The sequence below is a fragment of the Camponotus vicinus genome, unplaced genomic scaffold, assembly GCF_025532165.1.
Source record: "Camponotus vicinus isolate PSW18456_S1 unplaced genomic scaffold, iyCamVici1.0 SCAF_13, whole genome shotgun sequence".
In the NCBI taxonomy this organism is placed as follows: domain Eukaryota; kingdom Metazoa; phylum Arthropoda; class Insecta; order Hymenoptera; family Formicidae; genus Camponotus; species Camponotus vicinus.
This window is the reverse complement of record NW_028141949.1, coordinates 249,263-263,802: the sequence shown is the minus strand read 5'-3', so window position 1 is coordinate 263,802 and position 14,540 is coordinate 249,263. Positions and strand designations below refer to the sequence as shown.

The 14,540-nt window shown below is 33.6% G+C and overlaps 3 protein-coding genes across 4 annotated transcripts in view; 1 reads left to right on the top strand and 2 right to left on the bottom strand.

The window, feature by feature from the left end:
• Window positions 1–8,795, top strand: part of LOC145964118 (uncharacterized) — a 128,088-nt gene extending 119,293 nt beyond the window's left edge. For both annotated transcript variants that reach the window (XM_083086531.1, XM_083086532.1), the window contains one exon: window positions 8,221–8,795. In XM_083086531.1, the coding sequence (XP_082942657.1) occupies window positions 8,221–8,295 (75 nt within the window). In that variant the 3' untranslated portion in view covers window positions 8,296–8,795. The remainder of the gene's footprint in view (window positions 1–8,220) is intronic.
• Window positions 1–11,604, bottom strand: part of Dnr1 (E3 ubiquitin-protein ligase defense repressor 1) — a 129,103-nt gene extending 117,499 nt beyond the window's left edge. The window contains exon 1 of the mRNA XM_083086529.1: window positions 10,874–11,604. Within this exon, the coding sequence (XP_082942655.1) occupies window positions 10,874–10,960 (87 nt within the window). The 5' untranslated portion in view covers window positions 10,961–11,604. The remainder of the gene's footprint in view (window positions 1–10,873) is intronic.
• A 531-nt stretch (window positions 11,605–12,135) lies between these two features.
• Vha13 (V-type proton ATPase subunit Vha13) lies at window positions 12,136–14,241 on the bottom strand. The gene is made up of 4 exons (XM_083086530.1): window positions 14,029–14,241; window positions 13,379–13,479; window positions 13,165–13,263; window positions 12,136–13,034 (listed from the first exon to the last, which is right to left on the bottom strand). Exons 1-4 carry the CDS (start codon window positions 14,108–14,110, stop codon window positions 12,960–12,962), a joined length of 357 nt encoding a protein of 118 aa, XP_082942656.1. The 5' UTR covers window positions 14,111–14,241; the 3' UTR covers window positions 12,136–12,959.
• Window positions 14,242–14,540: the final 299 nt, after the last annotated feature.

The following is a 14,540-nucleotide window of genomic DNA, read 5'->3' as shown; positions in this document are numbered from 1 at the left end:
CGCATTGTAAAGTGGCAACGACGGACACCCAATTATCGTAATGTAAATATTTGACATGTTTGATAAACCGCAAGCGAATATCAAAGATACGGGATGCGCCGGTTAATTATCGTCAGAAACAGCGACGCGATAAACGCATATAGTGCTCTTTTAATTGACATTTCGTCCCGACAGGGCAGCAGTTGCAAATATAGCACGATATACGTATGTCGAAAGAAACGTAAAAGCGATACGATAATCTTTATCGCATACATTATTTATTCATCCATGCTTTGAAGCATGAGCGGTGCAACACAGCACAATACTGTATAATTTATCGTTATTATCATCATGATGTTACCGCTTGAAGCATAATCAAAAATATCGCGCCTGTTCGCTAGCTTTGACAATCGCAGATGATGCCTGTGTTAATTATTTCCATGATATTAATAAAATTTTGAAATTTATGATAAAAATTCAAATCGGAGTATATATATATATATACATACATACATAAGCTGAAGAAATATTTTTAGATATTTTTTTTCTTTATGTATTATATGGAAAATTTAAAAAAATATCAAGTAAAGCATAGCGATATATTTCGAGTCAACAGTCGTCGCATTTAAAGTGTTGACGGATGTACGATGCGTTTTGCAAACAATAACAGTTGTTGCTTTACTGATTTGCGCTCCATGTCTTGTATCTACCGTGCATTGTCGTTTCAATCGTATTGTCTCGAGCCCTCGAGGCCGTCGAAGTTAACGAACGAAAGACAAATAAATAGCTCACGTACGAAAACATCAACCAGGACAAAGTTAGCAAGAACAGGAAAGGATGGTAAATCGGAATGGGAAGCATCAAGGAGTGAAAAGAGGCGAGTGAAAAAGGAACAGGAGTGAAGAAAGAAAGAGTATATATATGTGTAACAAGGACGAGAAGACGAAGAAAAATGTGACTGTAGGAGAAAAGTTTGCTCGTACAGTAAGCAGGTTTAGTAAAAATTCTTCTACATTTCAGTTACAAAACGCGCCGCACTTTTGAAACTACACGCCCTCGTTGATACGCTTCGTAGAGTTTCTCGCTTTCGAATGCCATTCGTTATTGTTTTCGATTCTTTCATATTCGCGATTAATTTTAAATCGCGGATTATCCACAGATTAATATTTGCACGTATATCTTTATACGAGGACGTGTCGAACATGTATATAACTTGATTAACGCCGACGAATTTTCCGGATAAATATTGCTCTTTTCGTTTTTATTTTTTTCAACTATTTTTGCCTGTCTATCCTTGATGTTTCTTTATGTGTGATATATCCATAGCTTTAACAATGTTCGATACATTCTTTCGCGCAAATATTTTTTTTCTGACGATAAAATCATGTGACATTTGATATTTGTCATTCTTATCTTAATTACGTTTTAACAACTTATTTTAATTACATTTTACTAATTTATTTTGTTAAATACGAAATGGGGGAGATGTTTATATATGTGTGTTTATGTATTATTAATAAATATCAAGTAAATATAAAAATTTGTGTAAACTTTGATATAAACTAATTCATATTTCCAACATAAAGTATCTTCACAAAAACAAATTTTGATTATTTCGATACGTAACATAGATTTTGCGATTTAAATCATCATTTTGTTTATTCAAAAGAAAATGTAAACGATACGTTATGGATATATGATTTATTTGGCACATGTGTGCTATTAATTTCGCTAAGTGTACCAGCCTCTCTGTCTGCGATAACTGGCATGGATTATCGATTATAAATGTTATTTTAATACGATGTGCGCAGTCGATGCCGTAGTCGTTTATGCAGGATAACTGGACCTTCCATTTTCGTCTTTCGATCAAATATTAACGAGCACATGAGAGCAGTAGGACTTCCATTACTATAATTAGCCAAAATGCATAGTGCACGAGGACTATCGCACTTGTGTATTTTAGCAACATGAAAGCTTTTAGCCAGCCGACTGTATCTCTTTCTCTCTCTCTCTCTCTCTCTCTTTCTCTCTTTATTTTCTCAAAGCAGCAATTAAAACGTTTAGAAAAAGTTAAAATGCAACAGCCAAAAAAAATTAGCTTAATCATTTTATAATAGATTATTATTCATACATTAATCTCTCTAATGCGATGAATAAACATCGTTGGCGCTGCATTATATTTATAAGCTTTATCAGAGTCTGTTATAGAATAATGCGGCAAAATATCTCTTTTGCAAGTCGCAAAATATTGCAACGCGCGAGGAAATAGCGAAAGAAGCACATTATGATTTCGGCCATCGGGTTAAAAATATCAGAAAGTGACTAGCGCAGAATTTCACGGTAATTTATCGGAGAAAAACGTGCGCGGAGATGTCCACGGAATGGCAATATCTTTAAGGGAGAGATCAAGGCAAGAAACCCGCGGAAAATTCGATCACCCGGATATTACTCCGATTCTGCGTCTCTAGTCAAGCGAGAAACTTTTGCGATAAAGTAAACTTTAAAAGTCGGAAAATAATCTCTCGCGTAGAAACTTTTACGTCGAAAGCAGCGAAAGCGTTTGCGTCGAAGCTATCCTCTATATCATCGCTATTATTTTAGCTACTCTTGAGATCATACCTCTTCATGCGTTATTATTGTTATTGTTTTAGAAAACATTCGAAAGTAAATTTTTCTTAGCTTACATGCGCTTAATAAATCTATTTTGTCTATATATTTTTATCGCGTCATTTGCATATTCGCTAGGGAATATGTAATATCCGTTAATCAACGGATCTTGACTACCTTTACGTGCAACCAAACGCACAATTCTTGTCTTTCTCGAGGGATTCTATTATTACAGATATGTTTAACAAGTTGAGTGTCATCACACATTTCGCAAAATTTAATGTATGCTCTATAGATCTCTATTACTTTTTAAATAAAATAGTAATTAAGCATACAAGATTTTTTATTTAATATACGCGATCTTATATCAATTTCCTCGTAAGAAATTTTTTTTTCAGAGCGAGATTAATATTCATATTATGCACATAACGTATATAATGTGAATATTGCGCTTGTGCAAGCGCATTACATGATACTAAATTATACCGCTTATAAATCGCGTTGAAAGTGTAAGAAACTCATAAACGTCGAACTTGGCTATTATGCAACGTACGTGGAAGAAGCACGCGCGAAGAGAGGCTCGGTGCCATGAGATTATAATACCGAACGAGTTTAACGAGCAGAAATTTAATTTCGCGACAAGCTCGTAACTTGCACCGCGCAAACTGCAATTTGCGTCCCTACGCGCGCGTACTGAACCACCGCGATTGCAATCAAACTGAAAAACGAAGTTGACCTTTGCAAACCACGTAATCCAAATCGCGCGCGGCTTTAATGCGATGCAATTCGCGCATGTATAGCGAAGATACACGCGCAATGCAATTCCCGGATGAAATTTCTCTACATTTTTGCGTCGTAATTCACTTTCTACAACTTTTCATTTTCACACAGCAAAAACGAGAATTAGTTCGATGACGCAAATTCTGTAAATATTCACCGAAATAGTTACGAGCAGGAATGGAGATGTACATTCTACATATGTATGAGGCATTTGTTATCCAATCGTAGGGGAAAAATATGCGTACGGAGAATTGCTTTCTCGAGTTATGGTATCTGTCTTAATTAAATAATAATTGAAAATAATGTTCAATTTTATATGCCTAACCGACATACACGAAAACTTATTAGTTGCAATGTTTTTATGTACATAGTATTGGAAATAATCGTGAATATCGGATCGCGATAATTGGAATGATGAATCATATAAATTCTATAAAAAAGGATCTACACTAGTATGAATTTCTGCAAATTATTACGAGTCAATAGCGAATCGGGAATAATGCGCATAATCTGACTCAAGATATACAAATTTAAAAAATATTCGATACAATTTCGTGAAAATTTTCTCATTCTCGATTTTACCTTATGAATATTTCACCATTGTTGTATTGGTATACACACTACACAACGAGCATGCAATTAACACATGTAACATAATTGCATATGAACGGAGGAGGGAGTTGAAGAAAAATTGTCTCAAAGTTATCCAGGACTTGAGACTCGACGCAAAGTTCTTAATTAATCCTATTAATTAGATACCGTTGTCACAACATCTGACGAGACTTGAGACACAACGAAAACTTGTGCGTTGTCTGAACTTGTCACATAAGGATTATGAGGGTACAACCATCGAGGGAACAGAGCTAAAGTTATACTACACATTCCTCCTTTCTTCTCAAGGTTTTTATAATTTAAAATAAAAAAGAGAAAACAAAGAAATTCGCCTCGAAATTCGCATCATCGAGTGAATAAATAATAGATGAAAATAAAATTAATAGATGCAAGTAAAAAAATCGAAAGCTTTATTTTTTTTAATTAGTCGTTAGCTAATACAAGCGGAAAAAATCGAGAAAGATTGAAAAGACCCGCTGGAAGTATATTTACCAGCGACAGGATTTCCGCAGAATGCAATTAAGCGACGTAATGAGATACTTACGACGTATCGATGTTCGGTATCTTTTCAACGCACGCGCGCAGGACGGTAGTTCCACACGAAATTCAAGAAATGATTCAAGTTAAATGAATATTTTTATGTGAAAAGAGAGAGAGAGAGAGAGAAAATTAGATGCCACCTCGATATCTGATTAAATTTTTGAACCCTTTTTATGAGACTTATGAAAAACCTCGTGGTTTTTCTCTCTTTTTTTTTTTAGGAAAAACGATAGTGATGTAAAAAAAAATTCCTGCGCACTGAAAATTTTACGATTGATAATTATATCAAAATTATTATATTTGACCTTAATAAGAGGGATCGACTCTATATGTTTATTGAAATGTATTTCTACTACATTTTAATTTTTACAACATGATATAACATTTGACATTTTTTTTGTACTATCGATTTGTAATCTTCTGCATAAGCATACAAAGAAAAAAAAGAATAAAGAATCTATCTCGCTTGTTGGGACAAATATTCTCCGACATATTCTCTCTATATACAATATGTTTCATATTGTAAACATTCTAAACGGATATAATTAAAATTTACGCGATTTAATCCAAACGTCATCCCACGCGCTCATCACATGTGCATAGGCACACACGTGGCCATCCAATTTCGCGGTTGCATATACCACGCGCGCCATACCGGTGCAGTTTCGTACGAAACGAAGCACTTAAAACAAATATTAATGCGACCATTTGCATTTTAAACCAACTGCGGTCCGACACTACGAAAATTTTCAACTGTATCAAGAAACGCTCCTACAGGACACGCACATACGACGAGGAAGGGAGCAAGAAGAGATCTTTGTTATTTATTCCGTTTGTCACATATTTGCATTTCCACGTTACTCTCTTTGCGAAATTAACTTTTACCCTTTGCCGGCAAGAGTTCGCCAAACGAATGCGACACGAGGGATCGACAGCCATTCTCTTATCAGCATCGTTGTTGAACATAAGATTTTTATTTTACGCTCGATGCGCCGTAGAATCTATTTGCATAAATGCAATAAGTTGGCAAAAAACGCGCGACCTTTGCGGCGATCTTCCGAAAATGATGAATTAATTGAATTTCAATTAGTCTTTTGAAGAAAAAAATTGTATATATTGCGTGTTTCTGCATATACATGAGAATTGTAAAAAATTTTAAATCCTGAACGCGAAAAAAATGCAATTATAAAGTTAAAAGAATTTGCTCTCTCTCTCTCTGTCATGCATAGTTTATATTAATACTATGCATTTCAGAAACTAAATTATTATAATATTAATTTCAAGTTTTATCTGTCTCATAAAAAAAGTTTTATTTCGTAATGATATTCTTTACATTTATTTTACGCAAAATTCAATTTTATCCAAAATTTTATCCGTCGATACTTTTCTAATTATTCTATTTTACAATTGACAATGTTTTTCTCGCATTCACAGTAATACAAAAATCTAATCGTGCGATTAAATATACTTCTGGAAATCGGAAATGTAAGTCATTCTGTCAATTATTTTATTGTGTGACATAAAAGAACAAAAAAAGAAAGAAGAATAACAGATGCTTCCGATTCGCGATGGAAATCAGTATCGGCCGATCGTACCGATCTAACTGCATCGTAAAATTTTATGTGCATCGGAACCGATCGGCAATATTCTCTCATGTGCATAGAAAAGATTTGGATCGGATATTGTACATTTTCCACTTGCCAAAATGACCTCAAATAAAGAGAATTAAAAAAACCAAGTATATTAAGTTCCTAGCTTCTCTCTCTCTTTCTCCCTTATCCATTGATTTTTCATGTTTTTCGAATGAGAAATAGCTGATTAAAAATTTGTACTTAAGTTGTTTGCCATTATAGAATTATTAATCAGCAAAAGTTTTATAAAAAAGTGACATTGTGATCCTAAATAGTTTTGAGAGAATTGTCAACTGCCCAAAATCGTCAAAATAAAAATCGTGTTACGACTCGCAACTTTATTATTTAATTTCAAGATATATCAACATTCATTTTTAGTTTATTTCACAATTAAAAATTTATTTATTGAAGTGTCCATATTCTCTCTCCTCCTCCCTTCTGTTTCTCTTTCCTGTATTGATGATAAGTAAAATTTTAAAGAAATAATATTCGTAGAGATTATAACGAATAAATGTAAACATGAAATTGTTCGGATAACTGTTCAGATTTGATTGTGATGGCAAATAGTATTTTCTAGATATGTTCAATTGGTCAAGAAATATAAATGCTAATCGTGGTCGGATGAAATGAATAAAATTCTTTGCACATACAATGTCAATTGGGATTGTAAGAAATCAGACGCAAAAAAATATCGAAAAAAGAATCGCTTTATCATACATAAAGGGAGAGCGATCTTACGACGCCGTGCGTATAAGACTGAGGACAATTTAGACATTCTCTCTTACCTTGCATGACGCGAACAGAGCGGGAAATAGACTCCTGGTAAACGCAAATTAGATCTTGAAAACGTCTGCCTCATGCGCGCGCGTCGATCGGATTGACTCCGCGGAGCACAAAGACGACAGCAAATTGGATTCCCGGATTGAATTCCGGCCAATTTTGACCTAATTTCCATAGTGATGTAACGCAGCGCCACCGATAGGCATGAGAAAATTTCAAACGTATCGTTTTTCAAATAAATAAATGCTGTGTGTGTGTGTGTGTGTGTGATACGGATATTTTGCGAAAGGGAATAACGTAAATGAATTAAAATGATCGATATCATGATGGGATATCTTCCACATGCGCGCGCACGCATGTAACAAGCTTCATAAAAACATTTATATCAATATATATATGAGAGAATATATCCGTGAGTTAAAAATATATCATGTAAAGCTTTAAGAATGAATTTTTGATTAGAGATGTAAATTTTTCTGTTCATAAAAACACAACTGAATCTTGCAATAGCCAAAAAGAATCATTCACAATTCTCAATTAATTTGTAATAATATTTAAAGAAATATCTCGTACATGCGCGCACGCCCGTATGTGTGTATAATAATAAATTTTGCAAAATTTTTTACGCAATTATATTCTTGTAAGCATATAATACGCAAGAGAGAAGATTAATTTGTATTTGTACACGTTTCATTTTGAAAGTAATGTAATGCCATCAGAGCCACGATTTGTCGACTGTGCGCGAAAAACGCACATAGTAGAGAATTTTGCAAATGGAAGCAATTATTAATGCATTGATCAGTAAAATTACAATTTATTTAGACCCTCTAATCCACTTACACTCAATGATCGTGAACACAATGGGAATTAACATGTAATAGTAAACACACTGCTGCCGATAGTTTTCCATCATACTCTTTCATCTGGAACACGCTAATCTATTTATTACAATACAATCTTCAACAAAGATTAACAAACGCCAATTAAACAAGTTTTGCTGAATAGCACAATTCTGTTTGATTGGCGTACGTAGTTCCATGCAATTTGCATAATTTATGCAATTACACCGTTTAAATAGTGTTTTTTGCATTTGTTAAAAATTACGCACGTTTGTTTCGTGGCAACCCACTGATTAATAATTTGAACATTAATTCCGAATTGTGCCAAGTAAATATGATTATTAGAGTTATAATAAAATTATAGTATTTTATCATTATAAGAAAGATGTTATTGTAAGAAAGATGCTGAAAATTTGCTATTTTTTATGATAAAATATTTATTTATCTTTCAGAAATTATGCAGCAACAACCAGATATCAACTGATAATCAAAACAAGACCCGCAAAATTCGCTCGTTCAATAAATAGTAGAGGGAGATGATTCTTTTCCATATAATTAAACAAAATTTTTTTTTATACTGAAACATTGTAATTTTGGATAAATCATGCATCAATCGTGCGTGAACATACAAAATATAGGAACATACAAAATTATCTCGTTAAATTGTTCAAATGAAAGAGAACGAGCGGAGCAAGGAACACTGGAGATTATTTTCAGCCTATCCCAATCTTCGAAGTTATTTTCGTGATAACCGGTTCTTGCTCTACATGCGACGCGTATACAACAATATATAAAATGCAAATGGTAGTGTGGCCGCCGGGTCACGATTATGCCGTTGAAAAACAGATTAGCGTAAAAGTCATCAATATCTAGAGTAATCATTAATCCAGGATAAATCGGAATAATCATCGCGAAAATAAATTATATAATATTCGAGCTTTAGCATATATAAATATATAACGTAGCATTAATCTTTTATCAATGCAAAAATATATTTATTAATGTCAATAAATTAAGAATATTTATTTATATCAAACGTACTCACATATAGCAATTTAAAACTATAAACTTAATAAGAGAATAAAGAGAGGAATATAATATTAAACTAGTAACAAAAAGTTTATATATATGATAATTTACACTTTGTAAATTATAACTGTAAATTATAAATAATTATGGCGATTCATTAATAGTCTATTTCTCTATTTTTATCTCCCGTTAAAAAATATGCAAATCACGCAACGGAAAATTTTTTACGAAGAAGTAGATAGAATTACAGAAATGGATTTTTCAAAAAACCTTTGAAACTGCTTTGAAGCTACCAACGATATTTTCGATATTAACGTCAAACTAAAATTCATGCCGGCCATGTGTTTTCGTAGCATCTGTTGCGCACGTGAAAATTATGACCTAGGCCAAGGTACACTCATAAGCTACTATTAAAGTTTAAAAAAAATATATATATATAGGATCTTTTTATGCGTGTATGATAAACTAACTCTTGATAATTATATATATATATATATATATATATATATATATATATATAATAAATTAAATATTTCTACTATAATATCCCAGTATGTGTGTGAGTGTGTGTATGTGTGTGTAAATAAAAGCTTTCTTTTTCCTTTATTATCTTATCTCTTCCTCGTATATACACACACAGACATATATGCATGGCTTCTCAACAAATTTATCATTATGAATATTTGTAAACAGAAAAATAGATATGTTCAATCTTCATATAAGACCACTTTTCTAAAAACAAACTAAATCAATATCCAGCATATTACGATAGTTTCCTAGATAGTACTATACTATGATGTAAGCATATTTTATATTTACAGAATCTATTGTACGTAACTCTTTTTCAAATTAATGTAAAAACAACTAAATATATATATACGATATGTATTACTATGAAGTATAAAAAAGAAAGCAATAAATCGCTAATGGTGAGAGTCGAAAATGTTTTGAAATGAAAATCGAGAATGCACACGCTTACGGTATTTATGCATTTAAATTTTATCCATGTGCGAAAGGTTTTTTTCATAAATCGCTGTATGTACACTCATCTAAACCAATATCAACGCGTTATATCAGATTTTATTCTACGCGGATTCGCAGAAATCATCGAAGAGACACAGTGCAATTAAAAAAATTGTTTTTCAGATAATTTTATATTCATTAAGAGTGTCAACAAATTCCAGAGAAATCATAATCTACTTATTTATTCACATCTAAAATGAGATAAATTAATGGAAAAATTATGACATCAATTTTTCGCAAATTAAAAGTCCCGACTCTCTCCAAAGTTGAAAACTTGAATTATCATTATACCTGCCATTATACGTTTTCATATATGAATCGCGAATCTTGCTACACTTTGATATATATTACACAATATGAGGCTGCAATCTTTTCGAGTTGCAGCGTGCACGATTGTCTCGACTTGAATCACATTTAAAGTCCTCAGGGTGATAAGTTTGTACTATGAATCATACAGATTCGTATCGACAAAGAGTTCGTTTATTTTCATATACAAACTTGCTAAATGAATTATATATATATAATTCTCTTTTTCCTTTTTGGAAAAAATAAACTTCTTACTTCGAAAGTTGCTAATTAAAAGTTATCTCATTGAAATAAATCATTATCTATGTATATATAATTTAATAATTATAATGTATATATAATTTTTATTAATGTCTCTAGCATCACAAATCAATTACTATATAACCGATTTCAATTAAAAAACAAACGTGTGATCAGATATTTTCTCGTGAATAAATTGAAGAGAATTCAAAGCTTGATACGAAAATCTGAATTGTACATGTAACTTACGTAGTAATTAAAAGATAAGTAATTCATATTTGTCCTCAGTGGCAATTGATTTGTTATTAATATGAATATTGTGGACAGTGTGAATGCAAAGGTATGCGCGTTAAAAATATGAGAAAATTAATTAAAATTATATTCCATGTTTACATCGAACATACGATCCTCGAGTATAAGCAAATAAAACTGGAGCTAAACTTCCATGATTGACGTATAGACGGGACAATGTGTTGATTATCGACAAGGACAAAAGTACGCGCTTACCTTTTCGAGACATTCTTGGCCGATGGCCTTCGGATCGACCTGCACCTCGAGGATGACGGAATTGGCTTGGCTGACAAGACACCACATCTTTGCTTCGATCACTCTTTCCTCGGTGACCTTTGAATTCTCGTATTAATCCCTCGCCGGCAATTCCTTCTCGCAAGGGAACGGAAGACCCAACTAAACACTTTTATACGCGACGCGCACGATACTTACACACGACAACGGCGACGATGACAACAATCTTTCGGCCGGATACGCGGCTGGTCGGCGACCGGTCGTGCCCGGTGATACCTTCTTTGTCATAACAAGAGCTTCAAAAAACAAGTACGCGCACAGCTGTCACCGCGACGGGCTCGCGCGCGATTACACGCAATATCGGCAACGTGCTCACTCTTGTATCGGAGAACGAACGCGTCTCGTCAACTTCCATTTCTCGGCGCGGAATGGCACACGCACTGACACCGCTCTTCGCTGTCGCGGCTTAGTTCACGAAATCGAATCGCAATTCCGGCCGCTCTCTATCGGGTGGCGCTAGCGCCGAGTGCTCAACAACATTGGATACAAGACACGCAAAATGAAACGCGTACTATCGGACGTCGGACTGTCGTTCGCGAGCGCGGCGCGCCGAGTGAAGGTGAGAGGAGGTTAGGTGCGCACAGCTGATCGTCGCGACGACGCATAGCGCGCAACGCGTAGCGCGCGCGCTCGTATGCGCGACATGGACGCGGCGCGTTCAACCATAAGCCTATAAAATACATAGATGAAGACTATTCTTTAATGAGGCCAAGATTTACGGTAAGGTAACTTTCCTTGATTTGCGCCGACGCGATTCGGAACATTATCTACCAATCACGAGTATGCAGTCGAACCGAACTTACCCGAAAGAAACAATAGAACAAGATACATGTCGGTTGCTGAAAAACGCCCGTATATACAATCGACAAAACAAGACCGATAATATATGAATACAACTATAAATCGAATTTAAAAATAAAATCGATAAATACAAGAATTTTACTATTATGCATACACAAAATTCATTTTTCCATGCACAATATATACAATGTATTTTAAATATTTAAATGTCTTCTATATATTCTATACTTTAAATATACAAGTTCCCTCTTATTTATTTATATTAAATTATATACATTAAAAAATTATAATATATATATATATATGCATTATGTATGTATTCTCATCCTCCTATGTATATAAAATTGTCTATTTAAAAATAATAGTTTCTACAAAAATGAAAATATAAGAATTTTAGGCTTTTATTGTTGTCTTTTTTTTATTTTTTATTTTGGGCACTATACAGACAACCAATCAACTTACATAGATAGGGTATATGCGCATGTGTATATATATATACATATATATGAGACAAAGTTACTCATTACACAAATTCAATAGATACTTTAAAACAAGTTTAAATGTTGCTACAACATTACGTGGTTCACTATCGACTGGGAGCGCGTCCGTAAACCGCGAAAAGCTGTAGAAGAAAATCTTGTTTGATGAAAATGTGTTTTACGTCCTCGATGCGACAGAAATCATGGAATGACATCTAATGATAAACATTTACAACATAGAATTCTTTACCATCACCTTAAATCACTTTAGCCATATCTATCTTAACGATAATATATCTTTCCGATGTGTCTAGGCCATGACACATCGGATGATACTTTACATTTATATTATTATTTTTTTTTTATTTTGATGCAAATACGTTACAGCAATTCTCAAACTATTCAAACACGTGCCGACAAAAAAGCTCAGCGATAATAACAATATGGAGACATTTATTGTCGTGTAACAACTGCGGAAAAGATTTTAGTAGTAGTTTGAGTATCGCTATCTAAAACTACATTTATATGCAGTTATTCCAATAAAATATAACATGTCATACGATATAACAGCGATAAATATGTTATTAAGATACGGTGTAAGCGAACAGTAATATTTAATGTATGTATTTATATATAGTATATATATATATATATATATATATATATATATATACATACATATATATTATATTATATTACTTAAAACTATTAGATATAATTCCTGTAGCTTAGACCTCAATGCGATAATTGCTGTGCAATTCCGGCTTGATATCATACACCAAATCCAAAATCTTAAGCATGACCTAAATTATAAAAGAAAACAAGAAAATAAATATTATAATTTCTTATATATATAATTACCTCTCTACATATAATTGTCTTTATTAATTAAATTTATGATATGTAAGTATTATCTACAGTGTGTACGCTTACCATGTTTTTATGCACAGCAACAGTCTGATTCATTTCTTCTATTTTGAGTCGTGTATCTGCCTCGATGCGTGCAGCTACGTCTTCTTTTGAACCCATATGCTATAATAACATTATGATTAAATTGGTAATTGAATATTATGATATAAATTTAATATGATATAAATATAATAATAAACATCAATGTAATTATAAACTAGTGAGGAATAATACTAACCTTGGCTTCAAATTCACGAAATTGTTTTTCACGTTCCTGCCGATATTTCTCAATTTCATCCTGAGCTTCTTCTTTAGCCTGCTTCAGACGACGTGCTTTACCTATAAAGAAAATTACAATTATATTCGGGATTTTTTCCAAATTTATATAAAATGTATACAAATTCTTATAATTCTATTTTAACACTTTTTCATTAGATATTATTACATTGTCAGATCAGAGAGAGAGAGAGTTCCTAGAGAAATTCAACAATCATCAAGATAGAATATAGCGAATAAGCAAAGCTTTGAAGAAAAATCTCTACTAAAGCTCTACTAAATAAAATTATGCACTCGAGAGAAAAACTATGAAAATTTAAGCAAAACTTGGCGAATATGATACTTGTTACAATGACACAAACAGATCGCGCGTAGGTTAACCAAAATTGTTCTCGCTGCAAAATCGCAAACGTGCATAAATTAAATTGCAATTAAAATTTACTCTCTACGCGCTTCGCGGCATCATCCCGAGTGAAATGACGAGAATTCGTCATGCGTATCATTTTCGACAAGATTTAACATCACGACCGAAGAAAAGGGGTTACAGCCTCGTGATGGAGCGATCGAACGTCGCACCCGCGTCGCGGGCCATTTCGATGGAAATGCACTCACGTTTTCTGGCATCCGAGACCTTCTCGGCAGCGCGCTTCTCGGCGGTCAGAAGCTGTTGAATACCCTGCGTCTGGCTGGCCATCTTTGCGACGTGCGGGAAGCAAAACGGCAAACGGCAAACGGCGAGAGCTAAACGATCACGAATCGATCATATGACTTTGGAGCTTCCGCCCTCTGCCTCGCCTTACAACGGCGCTTCGTCGCGCGTTGTCTCGTGATCTCTCACGTGGTTAGGTGTTCGTGGTTGCTGCAATTCTTTATTTACGACTACGTCGTTGCTACTCTACGCGCTCCACCTCTATTCAAAGTCGCTATCCGATTCAAGATTCAGAATACTAATCTAACAAAGACAAAAGCGAATTCTAACGACTTTTCAAATCTGGTTACGTGACATCGTTCGATTCTATTATCGATACAATTCGAGAGATAAAATTTTAAATATGATATGAAAGAGTGCGAATTTTTCTCTTTTTCAATTATAACATTGTAATGTTTACGATATGTATTAGAAT

Excerpts from the sequence above, each read along its gene's own strand:
- Vha13 (XM_083086530.1), bottom strand. The coding sequence starts at position 14,110 with ATGGCCAGCCAGACGCAGGGTATTCAACAGCTTCTGACCGCCGAGAAG. Across the intron at positions 13,480-14,028 it reads GGTCTCGGATGCCAGAAAAC|GTAAAGCACGTCGTCTGAAG; the intron begins GTGAGTGCATTT and ends TTTTCTTTATAG. Across the intron at positions 13,035-13,164 it reads TTGCTGTGCATAAAAACATG|GTCATGCTTAAGATTTTGGA; the intron begins GTAAGCGTACAC and ends TTTATAATTTAG.